The sequence below is a fragment of the Schistocerca serialis genome, chromosome 4, assembly GCF_023864345.2.
Source record: "Schistocerca serialis cubense isolate TAMUIC-IGC-003099 chromosome 4, iqSchSeri2.2, whole genome shotgun sequence".
In the NCBI taxonomy this organism is placed as follows: Eukaryota; Metazoa; Arthropoda; class Insecta; order Orthoptera; family Acrididae; genus Schistocerca; species Schistocerca serialis.
The window spans coordinates 682,242,015-682,264,489 of record NC_064641.1 but is presented as its reverse complement, the minus strand read 5'-3'; the positions used below and the strand labels follow the sequence as shown (position 1 = coordinate 682,264,489).

At 38.1% G+C, this 22,475-nt stretch overlaps 1 protein-coding gene across 2 annotated transcripts in view; it reads left to right on the top strand.

Annotated features, from left to right (window-relative positions):
* Window positions 1–8,821, top strand: part of LOC126473168 (ABC transporter G family member 23-like) — a 490,841-nt gene extending 482,020 nt beyond the window's left edge. For both annotated transcript variants that reach the window (XM_050100049.1, XM_050100048.1), the window contains exon 19: window positions 6,858–8,821. In XM_050100049.1, the coding sequence (XP_049956006.1) occupies window positions 6,858–7,084 (227 nt within the window). In that variant the 3' untranslated portion in view covers window positions 7,085–8,821. The remainder of the gene's footprint in view (window positions 1–6,857) is intronic.
* The last annotated feature ends 13,654 nt before the right edge of the window (window positions 8,822–22,475 follow it).

The following is a 22,475-nucleotide window of genomic DNA, read 5'->3' as shown; positions in this document are numbered from 1 at the left end:
ATGAGGTGTATAAAGCTATTTCACAATGATAAATGGAAAAGTGGGAGCAGATGTTTAACTAAACTGATAAGAGCTGGAGAAAAAGTTATACAAAAACACTTGTAAAATTATGTACGGAACATTTGCAAAATGAGATAGTTCCTTAAAGCTATGCTCCTTCACAAAACACAAGATTAGACAATACATAAAAAGCTACAGACTTACAAGACTCGAATTTGTAATGGGCAAGGTGTTCACTAAAATTATTACCAACCATAAATCAAACAACTTAATCAGGCAAAGGAACAAGTTGACTCTGTTTTGTGTAAATTTATTTATTTATTTATTTACATTTTCTTTGCGTGGAGCCAACGTAATGATGGCTTTTGCAAATGTTAGACTTAATACTATGGTCATATTTACACTTATAAAATACACTATATTCTGTAGCTGTTGCTTCTTATGTCTATTTTTTACATTTATCACATTACAACTGCTATGCTAATGCCTCATGTTACAATCACTATCTTAAAATTCGTTGAAAGAATATAAACATTTTTCTATCAGAAAAGATTTTAATTTTGTTTTAAAAGCATTTCCTGTGTACATTCTTATAGTGTTTGGCAGCTTGTTATACCACATCAAACCACAGTCATTTTTAACATTGTTCTGTTACGGAAATAGTTACACTTTGTTCTAGTGTTGTGATCATGGACATCACTGCCCCTGATAGCTTCTGTTGGTTGACTTATAAAAAATACAACTATTTTGAAGATGTACAGAGAATATATTGTCAGACATTTGTGCTGCACAAACACTTCATGAGATGAATCTCTATGTCCAAGCCCATGTATATGTCTTATTGCTCTTTTCTGTAGTAGTAGTATTCTTTTTAAATGTACATCAGCTGCACAGCCCCATAGTTCAATTCCATAATTGAGAAAGAGGTAAAGTGTTCCATAATATACTAATTTCAGTGCTCAGCTAGGAACTATCAATGTGAGCTGGCTGAGGAGATATATGATACTACTGACTTTTCCGCATACGAAATTAATGTGGTATGCCCATTGCAAATTTTCATCAACATACACACCCAGGAATTTACAGTTACCATTTTATGTTGCAGAGATATTACACACACTGTTCATATTGTTGTGGTGAGAACTGCCTGTTTTAAATGTCAGTAGTTGAGATTTGGTGGCTTTCACCTTGAGTCCCTGATCATTTAAGTATTTTGTTACTTCTGTTACACCACTAGTAGCAAGAGATTCTAGCTCATTAGATTCACTCCCACAGAATAAGATTGATGTGTCATCTGCATAGCTTACAATATAGGAGTTAATGGGTTGTGCAATGTCATTAATATATATAAGGAACAGAAAGTGTCCAAGGATTGAGCCCTGTGGTACACCTAGTAATACAGGTTCACTGGTGGACTGGGAGTTCATGATTTTATTATCTAATTTGTATGACAATTTAGTGCTTTGCTTATGATTCAGCAGGTATGTGGTTAGAAGATTCATGGCTTGATCCCCAATACTATAAGATTTTAGCTTTTTAAGAAGTACCCTATGGTTTACCGTATCAAATGCTCTTGTCAGGTCCGAAAATATACCTGCAGTCTGCATCTTCTGGTCCAACAGACAGTAAACTTCATGAATGAACTGTGTAACTGCTGTGGTTGTACTTAGCTCTTTTCTGAAGCCATGCTGCGAATCTACAATCAGTTTATGTTTTGTGAAAAAGGCACTTAGCTGAGAAAGGATAATGCTTTTGAATATCTTATTAAAGTGGGAATTAATGATATTGGTCTATAGTTGGAAACATCTTCCTTACTTCCCTTTTTGTACACTGGTTTCACTACACTCATTTTTAGAACCGTTAGATACATGTTTTCTCTAATGCTGCAATTAATCAGGTGAGTAAGAGGTCTAGAGATTTCTTTTAAGTGTGCTTTAGTAATAGCACTGGATACGCCATCCCATCCAGATGAAAATTTTTTCTTTAGCATGTATATTTCCCTGCAAACCTCCTGCTCATTCACTTCCACAAATTCAGAGTCGGTACACTGGGTGAGATGGCATCGCGTCTCTACCTGTTAATCTATAATATGGGTTGGTTGTTCACCAGAAATGTAGTAGTTATTAAAAATATTACATATAGTATCTGGGTTTTTTTATAATGTTACCATCATGTCTTATGCTGAGTGCTTCCATGTTCATCTTGTTGGGACCTTTTCAGTATTTGTCAATCAGCTTCCAAGATGCTTTGCTTATGTTGTCAGACTGTTCCATTGTTTTGCTGTTAATCTGCTTCCTTAGGTTAACAATTTCAGTTTTAAAAGTTTTCTTGGCCCTATTGTATTTTTCCTTGAAAACCTGCATATTAGTAACTTTATAAAGCTGGTTTAGATCATGTACTTGCTGCCTGAGCCTAATTAGATTTGTTGGGAGTTTTAGTCTAGGATTACTTCCATTTTGACAATATTTAACTACCTTCTGGATTTCTCTGACTGGACAACTATATTCATAATATCTTCTGGTAAACCTTCCGGGATGTAAGGTCATGGTCCATGAAACTCTTCAGCTCCTAACGTTTTGTCCAGAGCTGCGCTGGACATCTTCAGAGGGGTGTTTCTCCTCCAGTGAGTCTTGCCGACTGATGGATCGGACGTCTGAGAGCGACTTATATATCGTAGAAAGTGGGCATGGCCAGAGTTACATGTGATATGCAGAGATAATTTTTGTCAGAGATATTCATAATGATGCAGTAGGGTAGAGTAGAATTCATTCCATTTCTCATTCAATCCTTTTACCTGGTACACAGAATTCCATTTCTTATTCGCTAATTTGTCTTTAAGAGCATTAATATTTGAGGTATTCAGCATTTGTTTCTGTAGCACAATTTTTGTTATTTTAGGCACAACTTAATTTTTGTATTCTATCACCTGACAGAAGTGGTCAGAATAAAGAAAATCTAAGTTACTGTAATTTACCTTATCTATAACATCTTTGTTGATTATAGCATAATGTATTCTAGTGGAACATGTGTCTGTCAGTCTGGTATCAGAGTTCACTATATTTACAAGATTGTATGAGGTTAGTACATCACTGAGTTTCAAGTTACTATACTATTTGATTTTGCATCTATATTAAAGTCACCTAATATAGTAAGGTCATTAGAACTGGCCTAACCAACAACACTACTATGTTTATCCAGAAACAGCATTACATCAGCATTTGGTGGCTATATACTCCAATCACTTTATGCTTTGGTAACTTAAGATCATTACTGTGGAGTACAATACCTGTCATTTCTATTGATCCTTCTTTGGTGTGGTGTTCAAGAAAGGAAATTTTTTTAGCTTCTATGTCCTTATTGACATAAACTGCCACACCACCACCTTTATGGTTTTGCTTACAATAACTATTTGCTAGTATGTAACCTTCTAATCTATAATATATTATTTCACCGCATTTTAGCCCAGGCTCCGTTATTACTAGTAGATGTGGCAAGTGTTCCTCTATGAATATTTGTAGAATGTCTAGTTTGTTTCTGAGATATTGCACATTTAAGTGCATTAACTTTAAGGGTCTTATCCCTACTCGTTTATTTACCATCTTGCACGAATCAAAATTGTTTGAATTACACTTTTAACAATTTTTTTCATACACTGGTTTTTTAGAACTGACCTGCAATGACTGATCACTTATTTCACAGCCTGGCTTTCCTTTGCATGAACGTGACTCAGTCATATCTGAAATACATCCCTGAAAACAATATGGTTCTTTATTCTAAAAAAAGTCCCGTGATTGTAGCCCAGAGCAATTGGAGCTTTCTCCACACTATCTTTCTCGCACAGTTTGCTTTTGTGGGAAACTAGCTTGGCCTTCCCTTTCCTGTTCAAGCAGAATCCGTGTTTTGTGTGTTCATCATGACTCATCTTACTTAAGTCTATCAAATGTACATGGCTAAATTTATCACACAGTTCCCTTAGCTCAGAATTGTAGTGTCAAATCTCTTTGTGTACACATGACCACAGTGGTAAAACATGTCGTGCTGGCACGTTTGTGATGACAATGTTCATATGAAATAGCTTTGGTAAAATGTTACGGAAGCATCGCAGGGCTGTCTTGCTTTCATTTTTGTATACGTCATTGCCGCCGCCAATAATCACAACGTGAGCATCTTTGTTCTGTTGACTTGTTTCTGTTGTAATATTCTCCACCACTGCATTTAACATTGCACCAGGCTTGATTTTCATGAAAACTGAATGCTTTGAAGGCATACTTTCGTGAAAACGTTTAGATAGAACTTTTACATGACTGTCGGCATATAGAAGGAGCCCTTTGGTGCATCTTAAGGTTGGCAGTTCTTTTTTGGTTCTTTAGTAGGAGTTTTGTGATTACTTTCTGGTTCGCTTATGTCTGTTGTGTTACCACAATCCGCTACTAGTGCTGAGAATTTGTTTGATAATGATATCACTGGGACTGTACTTACACGTAGTTCACGCCACATTTTCTGCACGGAATGACTATTATTAACGGCGTTGTCTTGAGTTAGACAATAATTCTGATCCACTGCTTTATATTTAGTTTCCAGCTCTCGATATTTCCTCATAAGTTCTTGATATTTTGTATTGATTGACACTAAATCCTCTGTTAACACACTTATTATTTTTTCTTTTGTCTTTAGCGCGTTCGTTATTTCATTTTCCACGGCACTTACGAAGCACTGTCGGCACGTCCAGTCATGTTCATCTTTTATATATTTCAAATTGACTTTGACACATTTATCGTGGTACCAGTACTTGCAGTCGACACACAGGATACCTCTTTTGACCTTCTTCACCCAAATTTTACAAACCACACTATCACTTTTTAAAGAAACTGAGACATCACTACATGAAAAATGTTCACTCGACGCCCCCTTGAAAACCACATCTTTACTAACATAGGTAGTACACTGAAGGATATATAGGACAATGTTGTAGTCCCCATTAGACTTAATCAGGATAGTGAGAAGTTCAAAACTGAAAGAAGAGTCAAGCAATAAAATTTCAGAAGTCTTTACATCCTTAACCTGTAACATAAAGAAGAAATTCATGTCAACGGAATGTGTCATTTTGTAAGTGATGGTTGTGACAAGAATACTAAATTTTTCTCTCGAAACTACTTTGAACAAACATTTGAGAAGCCCTTTCATGATTAAAATATACTAGATCTAATCACAACAAATATATTAGACTTATTTGAAGAAGTCCACACTGAAACTAGTACGTATCGGCAACTATGAGGCAGATGTAGCAACAATGATTACCAAAGCACAAATGAAAACTAAAACAAGAAGAAAGATATAACTGGTCAACACACTATACAAAGAGGCAGTACTGTCATATTTGAAGGAGGAATTTGAAACATTTAACTCTGGTTAGGAGCATGTAAGTAACTACTGCTTATTAAATTTGAAGGGTAGTAGACCAGGTACTGGATAGATATATACTTAGTAAAACAACTTTTGAGGGGATATATTCTGCATGGTATAAAGTCTCTGTGGAGAAACTTTTAAAGAAACAGCAACTGCTATTCAATAGCTGTAAAACAACACATGGGACTACAAATAGTGAGATTCTAAAGGAAATATGTTTGCCTATCATGCAACCACGGCTTAATTTCGGCTGGAACACGTTCTGGCACCTCCCAGAGACTTTTTTTTTTTTTTTTTCTTTAACAATGCAGCACCGGAGATTTGAAATAGTACATGTGTATTAAATCACAATGTAACTATAATTTGCCACTGTGCCAGCACAAGTGAATGTGACACAATGGGTTGCCAACGTGATGTGACGGGCAGGACGTAGAGAGTGTGTGTGTGTGTGTGTGTGTGTGTTTGTGTACGCGCATACAGTCTTATCACAAGTCTCTCTCTGTGGCCAAAGTAGGGGGGGGGGGGGGGAGAAGAAGTGGCAGAAGGGGCATGTTACTTTACAAAGTAAGAGTTTGGAGTACTGCCTCGGTTTATTTCTTACACCACTGCAATGAGTGACACTGATAGTGGTATCAGTGGTTTTGAGAAACAGTTGAAATTGCTAAAACTGAACAATACCCCAGTGCCTGATGGAAACCCTGACAGATACTATACAGAATTTGTAACTGAGTAATCTCCTCTCTTAACAGTAATGCTCCATAGATCCCATGAACAGAAAAAAGTGTCCCATGGCTGGAAAAAGCACAGATCACATCTGTCTAGAGAAGTCTGGAGGAGGCCATTACCCAGCAGTAGATGTTAAATGGATAAGTAATCTAAGAGTAGTTCCTATAATTATCAGTGTGAGCAGATTAACACTAGGCATAATTTATTGTGGGTATGCTTTATAGATGTACCCTGCATTGACTGATGTAGATTGCTAATGAATAACTTGATTCATCCACATGACTGAAGGCTCTCCTTCATTATGGGATACATGGATCATGATGTGTTAGTGAATGGCAAGGAATGACAGCATATGACTAGCTATATTAACTTATAGGGGATATAAGACTTGTAGAATAGCATTAATATCTTACAAAAATCTACTAAGATTTTAGAGTGGAACCTATGAATATTCATCCACTCATTTAGACCCAGAAGATAATATTAAACTATTAATACTTCATAAAGAAGCACAGAAGCTTCCCACAGTCCATCCATGAATGGAGAGTCAAGAAAGCTTAAGTATTAGTATAATAAAAATATGCTCTACAGAGTGCAGATGTTGGTATACTGGAAAATTGTTGTAATTTTACTTAATGGTTGGGTTATTGGATGTAATTTATGCATCAAAGTAATGTAACTTAGTGTTAATTATGTATTAATTTCCTTGATACTTTCACCTGTAGGAGTGCTATGGCCCAAGGAAGCAATGCCGACTGCTTTGCGCTGGTTTAGCATGTGCCTGCCTGGTACACTACCCACAGAGTCTGCACGCTATGTTCTGGAGCGAGGCTGGAGCTTCACGCATCCTGCAGTTCTCTCTGGTTTCCTCATCACCATTGCATGGATCTTTGGCCAATGTGCTTTCTGTGTTGGATTCATGACAATGAAGAGGAAGCTGTATTTGCAGTGAAGTTCTCTCAATGCCACCAGTTTATGATCTGAATCAGCAGTACTTTCACAGTACTCTTCACCCACTTAAACTGGAGTGGGACTTTGCCAGGCTCTGAGCACTGCACTGTTCTGTACCCTCTGAAGTGTAACATAACTGGTGTGATTGCTACTTTTGATTCATCAGGTTTTTATGACAGATGTGTAAGACTTAAAGCAGTCTGACTCATAGATGTTGCACTTTCTGATGGATTCAATTATGTATACACATGTTATAAAAGACCCCAGAACCATCAGTCTTGACACCTGTGCAGTTACTTCAAGAGATTCAGACCAGCACTGAATGTACAGTGAAGCACTTACTGTGATACTCTTTACTTTTTTTGTGAATGGAAGAACAGGTCCCTGTGCCAGGTGCCAGTTTGTCTGGGATTTTTGTATAGAAGCATGTGAAAAACTATATTGTTCAAAATGTTGTTAGACATGAAACCCATAATGCCAGTATTAAGTAAGCCATGTGCTGTCATTTAATGAAAAAAGTTTATATTACACATTTTTTGTCACAGCAAAGCAGAAACTACTGCAGCATGACATCAAGCTTTCCCTCTACTGCAGATACATACTGTCTAATAGATAAAAACTGTGTACCTAAGTGGGACTCAAACAGGACCCTTGACTCTTGTGACTGGCAGTTCTGAAAAAGCTGCTACAGTGTGTTTGAGCTCCATCCACCAAATTTTATTAAGTTGCCAGAAATGTTATTGGAGTGCATTGTATTGTGCTAAGCGTATTTTTAGTGACACATTATTTGTTATGTGTATGCAACATGCACAAAATTTGTTCACTACTACTGTAATCCTGCATCCATATGGTGCTACATGCCCATGAAATACTAAGTATCCTTAATTCTTACTTCATTTTTTGCCACTCATTGTCCATTCTGTATCACAAAATAATGCTTTAATGTTTAATCTGCCAAAAGAATCTATGGTCCAGTTACAGCAAGTGTTAAGTTAGAATTACTGAACAATGCATTAGCAGAACTTTTGTCACAATATATTTGCAAATGTCGCAGGCGACGTGTGTCCTTTCTGTGTGGCTGTTTGTATGTGTTGGCTGTGTGATTTTTGTGTTCTTGTATGTTCAATATGATATGTTTAAAAAAAAATTTGTTCAGTCAAAAGACTTTATTTATACCTAGAATTTGTGCTTGCTGTTATATTTCACTTCTTTACAAGCTTGCAGAACATAGACAGCTGGTTACATTAATAGAAATGTGAAGTAAGTATTTTCTTTGTATATTCAAAAGATGAGAAGTTACTGCCAGAGTAAAAACCAGAACTGCATTCTTTTTTTTATGATGCATTTTGCATCTTACGTTTTTCAAGTTCTTGAAGGCATTTAAACAAGAAATGTTAACTGATACAGCAGTTTTTCATCATTTGAATTTAAGTTTACAATGTTTCAGGCTTTGGAGAAAATAATCTATGATTGACAAAATTAAATTACCCTCTTTGCACTGTCAGCATATTTGAAAATTAAAATTCTACAGAAATGCAAGCTTTATTGGTGCTCTGATGTGATGAAGTATTCTCAGACTGTCACTGCCATTTAAAGTACTACCTGTGGTACTAATATGAGCAGTAAGTTGAAAAGTCTTCATCAGATCAAATTTTAAGTTATTCACAACTTGTTTTTACAAATTACAGATTTGTAAACAGTAGATGAAGTTAAGATGTAACATTTGTTTAATATATCAGATGAGTGTCTTATTTATGATCAAATAAATATTTTAAAACAAATGTTATGTTGTTACTTATTCAAATAAGAGTCTTACTTCAATTTTTTTACATCAAAAAAATGACAGTAAGTAATGAGAGAAAAGGTATTCATTTCCTTAACTTGTTCTCAGTAGAGTGAAATTTCATTTACTAAAACAAAAACAAACCAAAAGCTGAAGCCCTTGAAACAATTCTTGATCATTCCAACAATGCTTACATTCTTCTTGTAGATTAAAAAAAAAATATCTACCGACTCCATGTGTAGATCCAAGAGGGGAGGGAGAGAAGGGGGAAGTGCATGGGGGACAAGTACCCTCCCCTACTCCCCCCCCCAACAACAACATTTTACTAAAATCATTTCTACTTTTGCATACATTAACTTCAGGAGCATAAAAATAGCATGAAAATAGAGTCTTTCAAATAACAGAAAATTCTAACAAGAGTACCAGCTTTATTTAACACATTTTACTTTTCAGTTGCTTCCCTAATGGCTCGGCCACATGGATTTGTTTGTGTCCTGACTCTGCTAAATAAAACGTTGCTGTCTTGTAAAGAAGCCAATTCAAAAAGCTGACCATGCTGCCAATAATGGTTTTAGAATGATTTGTGAGTCCTCAGCTGCAAATGACAAAACACTGGAATTGAGTAATGCAAAACATTAGGGGGAAGACACCCCAATAAGAAAAAAATGACAAAAAGACTGATTCCCAAATGACTGAAATAATGAGCATTCCTCCTATTTATAAGCCTGCATGAACAGTCTCTGCAGAAACTATGTTCACAATCTTAGCACTAAATGTAATACTAATAATGGTGAATGCATACTTCAGTTTTGTACCACATAAATTATGTAGCTGTTAGAGTCATGTAAATCATTTTGAGGACACAAGTACTTCTCAAATCTTTGGACAATTTTTTTGGTGTGATGTTGTTCCCTGAATTGCTATTTCATGGGAGTTTTGGTAATGGGCTAACAGTTGATGTAAACAAGTTATCATTCTTATAGTTAAATATTTTATATTGTTTATAGCTTTACTTTTGTTGTTAAAATCAGTACCTTATTAAAAGTAGTTGTGATTGCAAACTGTACTTTGGGGCAGAAGGGAGGGAACAGTATCAAATTGTTGCACCTCCCTCCCACCATCCTCTGATGAGCACTGCTGAAACTGGCTTCTTAGGAATTCAGATATATCTGACAACCCATCATCAGTGTTCCTATTCTGATAGTACTTCTCTTCTACCTCCTAAACTTCAGAGTTTGCAGGTTAGGCATTCCTGGATGGAGTATATATTAAAAAATTACTAAGCTACAGTCTAGATCTGTTTCTAATGAACCTTCTACTCTTTGATTGAGTTTGCAATGTTGAGACAGGAAATTCTATTAGCAATAGTTATTCAGGCGTGAGTTTGACTGCAGCCCTCTCCTCATAGAGCTGTTAGTCTAGCAGTGTATTCTCCAGAGCTTCTTTCAAGTTTGGAAAGTAGATAGACAGAAGTACTGCTAGGAGTACAGCTGTGGTGGCAGGTTGTGAGTGATGCCTGGATAGCTAAGTTGGTAAGAGCATTTCCTGTGACGTGGAAGCAACAACTTTGAATTCCCAGCCAGACACATTTTTTTAACCTCTCAGGAAGTTCCACAACACACTTCTTCCTGCTGCAAAAGTAAAAATTCATTTCACAGACAAGACATATGCAGTGGCTAAATTATTTCTCTGCAACACTCTTCCTTACATAATCCAGCAAAGTATGCAGGAGGGCTTCTGTAAAGCTAGCAGCACTTGCAGAATAAAGATGCAGTGGTGGATCATGTTCATTGCTATGTAACTCAGTCACTAAGATCATTGCCCATCAAAAGCAAAAGTCTGGATTTTGTGTCCCAGTCCAATATGCAGCTTTAATCTTCAAGGAAGTTTTAGCTCATATACCATTTTCCTAAATTTACCCAAATGGGTGCCGTAGCATTATACATAGCAAGGTGGAATTCATTTGTTACCACTCTACCTCTTTAGATAGCTTTTTTTCCCTTCTAATTACGGTAACAGATGTACCTCATTTCTTTAAAATCTCAGAGTTCCTATCATGGCAGTACTTTATTAGAATTCATAGTGCACTAGATTATTCAAGTGCTGATAATTCCAATGGATGAGTTAATTTTCCATAAAATATTTTCCTTTAACAGAAATCTGTAATTGAAATTGTTTCAATATCAAATGATTGTAAAAAATTTGATGAGCCAATAACTGTTTATCCACAAAAGACTTAGCTCACTGGGCAGCCCTGATTTCACTCTTTGCAATAGGCTATTGATATTTTCTAAAAAATAATTAATCAAAAGGTTATTAGTAATTAAAACTTCCTCTCATGTGAAATTACTTTCTCTTTTTGAACTGTTAAACATGCATAATACCAATACCTGATATTACAGTTTTAGTACCACAGCATTTCGGAACCATATATGTGCTATCCAAATAAGCTATTAATTAAGAAACTGAATAAATTAGAAAAATTACAAACCTGAGAATCTTAAATGAAACCTGTAATCTACTGTGGAGGTATGCATTTTAGGAACCAAATAGCTCACCTGACTTCATCAATTTTGCAGATATCTAACAAACAATTTATGAATGTGATTGTATGAAGCAATATAATGACTTCACTATTAAATCGGACCCTTATATTATTATAATATAATGTATATAATTACCAATCTCACAAATTACCCATATGCCTGTGTTAATATAACCTCACCACACAGAAAGTCAGCAGTCTGCACATAGCTGTCACCCAAGTAAAATCTATGTGATGGAATCTGCATTAACATCTCGGGGTGAAAATATTCACACAATTGTCACTTCACTGTAAAGGTTGCACCTGGTAATAGCTTGATCAACATTTCTTTATCAAAATGAGCATCAAAATTGTTCCTAAAAAATATTTTTTGGACTTTTTTTATCATTTCTTACACTTGTCAATCGTGGGCTGTTGGAGGTCAATCTTGGAACACGACTGCTGAAATAGTTATGGAATGCTTTAGGACACATTTTGTCACTGTGAGTGAATATGAAGTGTGTGCGTTCTAAGTTGGTGTTTGTAAAATATGAACTCGAGAAGCTGATCATCACGAAGACATAGAGACAATAATAAATTCGCTAATTAGTCAACTTTAATCAATGTGTTACAACTGTTATGTTTCAATTTAGTTAAAAATCCAAATAGTTTCCACCAAGAGATAACAAGATTAAGATGCTACCCCTGCCACCTTTAGAATTTGAAAGAGAGTATTCTAGTCAACATTGTCAAAAGTTTTCTCTAACTCTACAAATGCTAGAAACGTAGGTTTGCCTTTCCTTAATATATTTTCTAAGATAAGTCATAGGGACAGTATTGCCTCACGTGTTCCAACATTTCTACAGAATCCAAATTGATCTTCCCCGAGGTCAGCATCTACCAGTTTTTCCATTCGTCTGTAAAGAATTCGCGTTAGTATTTTGCAGCTGTGACTATTAAACTGATAGTTAGGTAATTTTCACATCTGTCAACACCTGCTATCTTTGGGATTGGAATTATTATATTCTTCTTGAAATCTGATGGTATTTCGCCTGTCTCATACATCTTGCTCACCAGATGATAGAATTTTGACATGATCGGCTCTCCCAAGGCCGTCAGTAGCTCTAACGGAATGTTGTCTATTCCTGGGGCCTTGTTTCGACTTAGGTCTTTTACTGCTCTGTCAAACTCTTCACGCAGTATCATATCTCCCATTTCATCTTCATCTATATCGTCTTCCATTTCCATAATATTGTCCTCAAGTACATCGACCTTGTATAGACCCTCTATATACTCCTTCCACCTTTCTGCTTTCCCTTCTTTGCTCAGAGCTGGGTTTCCATCTGAGCTCTTTGATGTTCATACAAGTGGTTCTCTTTTCTCCAAAGGTCTCTTTAATTTTCCTGTAGGCAGTATCTGTCTTACCCCTAGTGAGATCAGCCTCTACATCCTTAGATTTGCCCTCTAGCCATCCCTGCTTAGCCATTTTGCACTTCCTGTCGATCTCATTTTTGAGACGTTGGTTTTTATCGATGTATAGGTACTTTTCGATAGAGAGATATCACTCGATTGACCTATGTATTTGGATTGATCGATATGTATAGCTGCTCTGATAGTACTCTATATATCGATAGATTTCGAGATTCGGTTTTTTTCGAGATATTCATTAAATCCGATGGACTGTCATATTCCGAAAGTTCGATAATTTTCTAAGCGCAGATGTCTATCGATAGATATATAAACTTCGATTAATCGATATCTTCCGAATATAGGTATACTTGGAGGTATAGATACTTCCCAAGGTAACGATATTTTCGATTGGTTGATAATTATAAAATGATCGGTAATTTTCTATTAACGAGTATTGTTCGATAGATCGATATGTTTCGGTATACCCATATTATTCGTGATATCGATAATTCTCGTTGGATGGATATATTCCAAGATATCATAGACATCGGTTGACGGATATCAGAGATAGATCGATGTTTTTCGATACATAGATGTTTTTATATACAGAGTGAGTCACTTAACGTTACCGTTGGATATATTTCGTAAACCACATCAAATACTAACGAACCGATTCCACAGACCGAACGTGAGGAGAGGGGCTAGTGTAATTGTTTAATACAAACCATACAAAAATGCACGGAAGTATGTTTTTTAACACAAACCTACGTTTTTTTAATGGAACCACGTTAGTTTTGTTAGCACATCTGAACATATTAACAAATACGTACTCAGTACTGTTTGTTGCATTGTAAAATGTTAATTACATCCGGAGATAATGTAACCTGAAGTTGACGTTTGAAACCTCCGACGTTCAGTTGCGTGTTGTAACAAACACGGGCCTCGGTCGGCGAGCAGCATCTGCAGGGACATATTTACAATAACGACCGTGTTTACGAGTGTGGCTGTAGTGCACTGTTGTGGTTTGGTCTAGCTGTCGCAGTGTCCGCATGTAGCGCTTGCTGCTATTGTTACTCTGCATCCGTCTCCGCACGCAGACCAACTGAAGTACACCGTGTTACCAGATGTCTGTAATAGTGTAGTGTTGTAGGAACTGTGACCATGGTGTATTCGAACTCTGAAAAGGCGGAGATGATACTCATCTATGGCGAGTGTCGACGAAATGCAGCTGAAGCCTGCAGGGTGTATGCAGAACGGTATCCGGACAGAGAGCATCCAACGTGCCTCACATTGCAAAACATCTACCGCCAACTGTATGCAACAAGTATGGTCGTAGCACGCAAATGGGTCCGTAACAGGCCCGTCACAGGAGAAGCGGGTGCAGTTGGTGTGTTAGCTGCTGTTGCCATGAACCCACACATCAGTACACGGGACATTGCGAGAGTCGGTGGACTGAGTCAAAGTAGTGTCATGCGCATACTGCATCGCCACCGCTTTCACCCGTTTCATGTGTCGCTACATCAGCAATTACATGGTGATGACTTTAATCATCAAGTGCAATTCTGTCAATGGGCATTAACAGAGAATGCGTTGCAGTTCTACCTGTTTACCGATGAAGCGGGTTTCACAAACCACGGGGCAATCAATCTACGGAACATGCATTACTGGTCCGTGGACAACCCTCCCTCGCTCAGACAGGTAGAGTGACAGCGTCCGTGGACTGTAAATATATGGTGCGGAATCATTGGCGACCACCTCATTGGTCCTCACTTCATTGCAGGGGCCCAAACAGCTGCAACATACATCGCGTTTCTACAGAATGATCTGCCAACGTTGTTTGAAAATGTCCCACTGGAAACGTGTCGACGTATGTGATATCAGCATGATTTTGCACCTGCACATTCCGCAATTAACACTAGGCTGACCCTTGACAGGATGTTCGACGGGCGTTTCATAGGACGTGGAGGACGCATAAATTGGCCAGCCCGTTCTCCTGATCATACACCTCTGGACTTCTTTCTGTGGGGTACGTTAAAGGAGAATGTGTACCGTGACGTGCCTACAACCCCAGAGGATATGAAACAACGTGTTGTGGCAGCCTGCGGCGACATTACACCAGATGCACTGCGGCGTGTACGTCATTCATTATGCCAGAGATTGCAATTGTGTGCAGCAAATGATGGCCACCACATTGAACATCTATTGGCCTGACATGTCGGGACACACTCTATTCCACTCCGTAATTGAAAACGGAAACCACGTGTGTATGTGTACCTCACCCCTCATGGTAATGTACATGTGCATCAGTGAAAAAGACCAATAAAATGGTGTTAGGATGTGGACATAATGTGCTGTTCCAGTCTCTTCTGTACCTAAGGTCCATCACCGTTCCCTTTGGATCCCTACGTAATTCGGTGCTCTCCGATACACACGATCGAACAGCGGAGGAGTGGTACTCAAGAGTCAACTTTAGGTTACAATATCTCCGGATGTAATTAACATTTTACAATGCAACAAACGGCACTGATTACGTATTTGTTTATATGTTCAGATGTGCTAACAAAACTAACGGGGTTCCATTTAAAAAAACGTAGGTTTGTGTTAAAAAAACATACTTCCGTGCATTTTTTTATGGTTTGTATGAACCAATTACACTAGCCCCTCTCCTCACGTTCGGTCTGTGGAATCGATTCGTCAGTATTTGATGTGGTTTGCGAAATATATCCAGCGGTAATGTTAGGTGACTCACCCTGTATATCGATATTTCTTGAGATATAGATGTGTTTTGGTACATTGATATTTACGATTGATCGACGATTCGCAATAGATCGATACTTTTCCAGAATGACATTTATCGGTGGACCAATGTCATTCGAGTTGTCGATATTTTCGAGACAACGATATTTACGTGTCATCTCTATTTCTTTATGGGTCAATGTTTTTCATATATGTCAGTATTTATCGATACATCTGCATTTCTCGACAGTACGATATTATTCGATGGACAGATATTTTTTGATATATCGTTATTCTCGATATGTCTATTACTTACGAGAAATCGACCTTTTTGGATGGATCTATATTTTTCGATGGATCGGTGTTTTTCGTTTCTTCTATATTTTTCGATGGATCGAGGAAGCTGTCTGGTAGAATTCTGCGCAGAGCATAACTTAATCATAGCTAACACTTGGTTCAAGAATCATGAAAGAAGGTTGTATACATGGAAGAAGCCTGGTGGTACTAGAAAGTATCAGATAGATTATATAATGGTAAGACAGAGATTTAGGAACTAGGTTTTAAATTGTAAGACATTTCCAGGGGCAGATGTGGACTCTGACCACAATCTATTGGTTATGATCTGTAGATTAAAACTGAAGAAACTGCAAAAAGGTGGGAATTTAAGGAGATGGGACCTGTATAAACTGACTAAACCAGAGGTTGTACAGAGTTTCGGGGAGAGCATAAGGGAACATTTGACAGGAATGGGGGAAAAATACAGTAGAAGAAGAATGGGTAGCTCAGAGGTTTGAAGTAGTGAAGGCAGCACAGGATCAAGTAGGTAAAAAGACGAAGGCCAGTAGAAACCTTGGGTAACAGAAGAAATATTGAATTTAATTAATGAAAGGAGAAAATATAAAAATGCAGTAAATGAAGCATTCGAAAGGGAATACAAACGCTTAAAAAATCAGATTGACAGGAACTGCAAAATGGGTAAGCAGGAAGGCCTAGAGGACAAATGTAAGAATTTAGAAGCATATTTCATTATAAGAAAGATAGATACCGCCTACAGAAAAATTAAAGAGGCTTTGAGGAAAAGAGAAGCAGCTATGTGAATACCAAGAGCTCAGTTGGGAAACCAGTCCCAAGCGAAGAAGAGTAAGGTGGTAGGAGTATATGGAGGGTCCATACAAGGGATAAAAACATGAAGACAATGTTATAGAAAGGGGACATAGATGAAGATAAGATGGGATATATGGTACTGCGAGACGAATTTGACAGAGCTCCGAAAGATTCAAGTCGAAACAAGATCCCGGGAGTAGACGATATTCCTTCTTGGTAGAGTCAGCCATGACAAAACTCTCCCATCTGGTGTGCAAGATGTATGTGACAGGCGAAATGCCCTCGGACTTCAACAAGAACGTAATAATTCCAATTCCAAGGAATGCATGTGCTTACAGATGTGGAAATTACCAAACTATCGGTTTTATATGTGATGGTTGCAAAATACTAACACGAATTCTTTACAGAAGAATGGAAAAACTGATAGAAGCCGACCTCATGATCGGTCTGGATTCTAGAGAAATGTAGGAATACAAGAAGCAATACTGACCTTACGACTTATATTAGAAGACAAGTTAAGGAAAGGCAAACCTACATTTCTATCATTTGTAGACTCAGAGAAAGCTTTTGACAGTGTTGATTGGAATACTCTCTTTTAAATTCTGAAGGTAGCAGGGGTAAAATGCACGGAACGAAAGGCTGTTTACAACTTCTAGAGAAACCAGATGGCAGTAATAAGAGTCGAAGGGTATGAAAGGGAAGCAGTGGTTGAGAAGGGAGTGAGACAGGCTTGTAGCCTATTCCCAAAGTTATTCAACCCGTACACGGAACAAGTAGTAAAGGAAACCTAAGAAAAATTTGGAGTGGGAATTAAAATTCAGGGAAAATAAATAAACACTTGAGGGTTTGCCGATGATATTGTAGTTCTGTCGGAGACAGCAAAGGACTTGGAAGAGCCGTTGAACGGAATGGACAGTGTCTTGAAAGGTGGTTATAACAAAAGCAAAACAGGGGTAATGAAATGTAGTGGAATTAAATCAGATGATGCTAAGGGAATCACATTCGGAAACGAGACACTTAAAGTAGTAAATGAGTTTTGCTATTTGGGCAGCAAAACAATTGATGATGGCCGAAGTACAAAGGGTATAAAATGTAGACTGGCAATTGCACGAAAAGCATTTCTGAAGAAGAAAAATTTGTTAACTTCGAATACAGATTTAAGTGTTAGGAAGTCTTTTCTGAAAGTATATGTCCAGAGTGTAGCAATGTATGGAAGTGAAACATGGACGACAACCAGTTCCGACTGGAAGAAAATAGAATCTTTCGAAATGTTGTGCTACAGAAGAATGTAGAAGATTGCTAGGTAGAACACGTAACTAATGAGAAGGTACTGAATAGAGTTGGGGAGACATGAAATGTGTGGCACAACTTGTCCAAAGGAAGAGATCGGTCGCTAGGACACATCCTGAGACGTCAAGGGCTCACCAACTAAGTACTGGATGGAAGTGCGCGAAGTAAAAATCGTAAAGGGAAACCAAGAGATGAAAACAGTAAGCAGATTCAAAAGGATGCAGGATGTGGTAGTTACTTGAAGATGGAGAAGCTTGCACAGGATAGAGTAGATGGACAGCTGCATCAAACCAGTCTTCGGACTGAAGACCACAACTACAAGACTAGAAAGCTGAAAGCACGTTCACAAGGAAATATAATATTGGAACATTGTTAATATGTATTTCGGTTTTTAAGAAAGGAATATACGTGTTTAAAGACTCACAGATGATATTATTATTAACAAGGGAGCTAAAGCTGGTACGAAAATTTAAAACATGTGCCATTAGCCACTCTTTCTATAAACTACCAGAATTTCTAGATTCAAGGTTTGAAAAGTATTGTTAGCTACATGGAAGGTAGAAATGGTTATTGTAAAGCTGCATGAGAAGTAGTGATTTACTGTAAATAGTAACCAAGTCCACAACAACAAAGCTAGAAAGCTGAAAGCACGTTTACAAGGAAATATAATATTGGAACATTGTTAATATGTATTTCGGTTTTTAAGAAAGGAATATACGTGTTTAAAGACTCATAGATGATATGATTATTAACAACGGAGCTAAAGCTGATACGAAAATTTAAAACATGTGCCATTAGCCACTAATTCTATAAATTACCAGAATTTCTAGATTCAAGGGTTGAAAAGTACTGTTTGCTATATGGAAGATAGAAATGGTTGTTGTAAAGCTGCATGAGAAGTAGTGATTTACTGTAAATAGGAACCAGTGTTTATAGATGCAGGTAAATACTTTCTTTGAAAAATATCATTGTACATTGGTGAGCAGAATTTGAGGACGAAAGTAACTTTTACATCATGTGTCACTGCCAAGTAATGTAGCTCGACTATAGATAGAAAGAACTGACACCCTATGGAACAGAAGGTATCTGAATGAAGTTCGCAATGAGACGAACAAAAATGATGCTTTTATTCAAGAACATTAGTCACCGCGATTTATAATGGCCATCTACACATTACAAAAGGCAGGAAAGGGCTCTGAATGGAGTGCTTGTCATCGCATACGGCAGTACATGTCCTACAAAGTGCTCCCAAGGTTGGCAAGGAGTTCTTGTGCGAGGGCGTTCCATTCCTCCATGATCGCTGTTGACACTTACTGGAAGCTGCCGCGAATTCTTCCGGGTTGTATGGCCATGGTCCATGGATCTCTTCTATCCCTGACGTTTCGTCCATAGCTACTATTATCCACAGCTATACAGGGTGTTAGAAAAAGGTACGGCCAAACTTTCAAGAAACATTCCTTTTTTTTTTTTTTTTTCTCATCAGTCTACTGACTGGTTTGATGCGGCCCGCCACGAATTCCTTTCCTGTGCTAACCTCTTCATCTCAGAGTAGCACTTGCAACCTACGTCCTCAATTATTTGCTTGACGTATTCCAAACTCTGTCTTCCTCTACAGTTTTTGCCCTCTACAGCTCCCTCTAGTACCATGGAAGTCATTCCCTCATGTCTTAGCTGATGTCCTATCATCCTGTCCCTTCTCCTTATCAGTGTTTTCCACATATTCCTTTCCTCTCCGATTTTGCATAGGACCTCCTCATTCCTTACCTTATCAGTCCACCTAATTTTCAACATTCGTCTATAGCACCACATCTCAAATGTTTCGATTCTCTTCTGTTCCGGTTTTCCCACAGTCCATGTTTCACTGCCATACAATGCTGTTCTCCAGACGTACATCCTCAGAAATTTCTTCCTCAAATTAAGGCCGGTATTTGATATTAGTAGACTTCTCTTGGCCAGAAATGCCTTTTTTGCCATAGCGAGTCTGCTTTTGATGTTCTCCTTGCTCCGTCCGTCATTGGTTATTTTACTGCCTAGGTAGCAGAATTCCTTAACTTCATTGACTTCGTGACCATCAATCCTGATGTTAAGTTTCTCGCTGTTCTCATTTCTACTACTTCTCATTACCTTCGTCTTTCTCCGATTTACTCTCAAACCATACTGTGTACTCATTAGACTGTTCATTCCGTTCAGCAGATCATTTAATTCTTCTTCACTATCACTCAGGATAGCAATGTCATCAGCGAATCGTATCATTGATATCCTTTCACCTTGTATTTTAATTCCACTCCTGAACCTTTCTTTTATTTCCATCATTGCTTCCTTGATGTGCAGATTGAAGAGTAGGGGCGAAAGGCTACAGCCTTGTCTTACACCCTTCTTAATACGGGCACTTCGTTCTTGATCGTCCACTCTTATTATTCCCTCTTGGTTGTTGTACATATTGTATATGACCCGTCTCTCCCTATAGCTTACCCCTACTTTTTTCAGAATCTCGAACAGCTTGCACCATTTTATATTGTCGAACGCTTTTTCCAGGTCGACAAATCCTATGAAAGTGTCTTGATTTTTCTTTAGCCTTGCTTCCATTATTAGCTGAAACGTCAGAATTGCCTCTCTCGTCCCTTTACTTTTCCTAAAGCCAAACTGATCGTCACCTAGCGCATTCTCAATTTTCTTTTCCAATCTTCTGTATATTATTCTTGTAAGCAGCTTCGATGCATGAGCTGTTAAGCTGATTGTACGATAATTCTCGCACTTGTCAGCTCTTGCCGTCTTCGGAATTGTGTGGATGATGCTTTTCCGAAAGTCAGATGGTATATCGCCAGACTCATATATTCTACATACCAAAGTGAATAGTCGTTTTGTTGCCACTTCCCCCAATGATTTTAGAAATTCTGATGGAATGTTATCTATCCCTTCTGCCTTATTTGACCGAAGTCCTCCAAAGCTCTTTTAAATTCCGATTCTAATACTGGATCCCCTATCTCTTCTAAATCGACTCCTGTTTCTTCTTCTATCACATCAGATAAATCTTCACCCTCATAGAGGCTTTCAGTGTATTCTTTCCACCTATCTGCTCTCTCCTCTGCATTTAACAGTGGAATTCCCAATGCACTCTTAATGTTACCACCGTTGCTTTTAATGTCACCAAAGATTGTTTTGACTTTCCTGTATGCTGAGTCTGTCCTTCCGATAATCATATCTTTTTCGATGTCTTCACATTTTTCCTGCAGCCATTTCGTCTTAGCTTCCCTGCACTTCCTATTTATTTCATTCCTCAGCGACTTGTATTTCTGTATTCCTGATTTTTCCGGAACATGTTTGTACTTCCTCCTTTCATCAATCAACTGAAGTATTTCTTCTGTTACCCATGGTTTCTTCGCAGCTACCTTCTTTGTACCTATGTTTTCCTTCCCAACTTCTGTGATGGTCCTTTTTAGAGATGTCCATTCCTCTTCAACTGTACTGCCTACTGCGCTATTCCTTATTGCTGTATCTATAGCGTTAGAGAACTTCAAACGTTTCTCGTCATTCCTTAGTACTTCCGTATCCCACTTCTTTGCGTATTGATTCTTCCTGACTAATGTCTTGAACTTCAGCCTACTCTTCATCACTACTATATTGTGATCTGAGTCTATATCTGCTCCTGGGTACGCCTTACAGTCCAGTATCTGATTTCGGAATCTCTGTCTCACCATGATGTAATCTAATTGAAATCTTCCCGTATCTCCCGGCCTTTTCCAAGTATGCCTCCTCCTCTTGTGATTCTTGAACAGGGTATTCGCTATTACTAGCTGAAACTTGTTACAGAACTCAATTAGTCTTTCTCCTCTTTCATTCCTCGTCCCAAGCCCATATTCTCCTGTAACCTTTTCTTCTACTCCTTCCCCTACAACTGCATTCCAGTCGCCCATGACTATTAGATTATCGTCCCCCTTTACATACTGCATTACCCTTTCAATATCCTCATACACTTTATCTGTTCCTCTTCAGCTTGCGACGTCGGCATGTATACCTGAACTATCGTTGTCGGTGTTGGTCTGCTGTTGATTCTGATTAGAACAACCCGGTCACTGAACTGTTCACAGTAACACACCCTCTGCCCTACCTTCCTATTCATAACGAATCCTACACCTGTTATACCATTTTCTGCTGCTGTTGATATTACCCGATACTCATCTGACCAGAAATCCTTGTCTTCCTTCCACTTCACTTCACTGACCCCTACTATATATACATTGAGCCTTTGCATTTCCCTTTTCAGATTTTCTAGTTTCCCTACCATGTTCAAGCTTCTGACATTCCACGCCCCGACTCGTAGAACGTTATCCTTTCGTTGATTATTCAATCTTTTTCTGATGGTAACCTCCCCCTTGGCAGTCCCCTCCCGGAGATCCGAATGGGGGACTATTCCTGAATCTTTTGCCAATGGAGAGATCATCATAACACTTCTTCAATTACAGGCCACATGTCCTGTGGATACACGTTACGTGTCTTTAATGCAGTGGTTTCCATTGCCTTCTGCATCCTCATGTCGTTGATCAT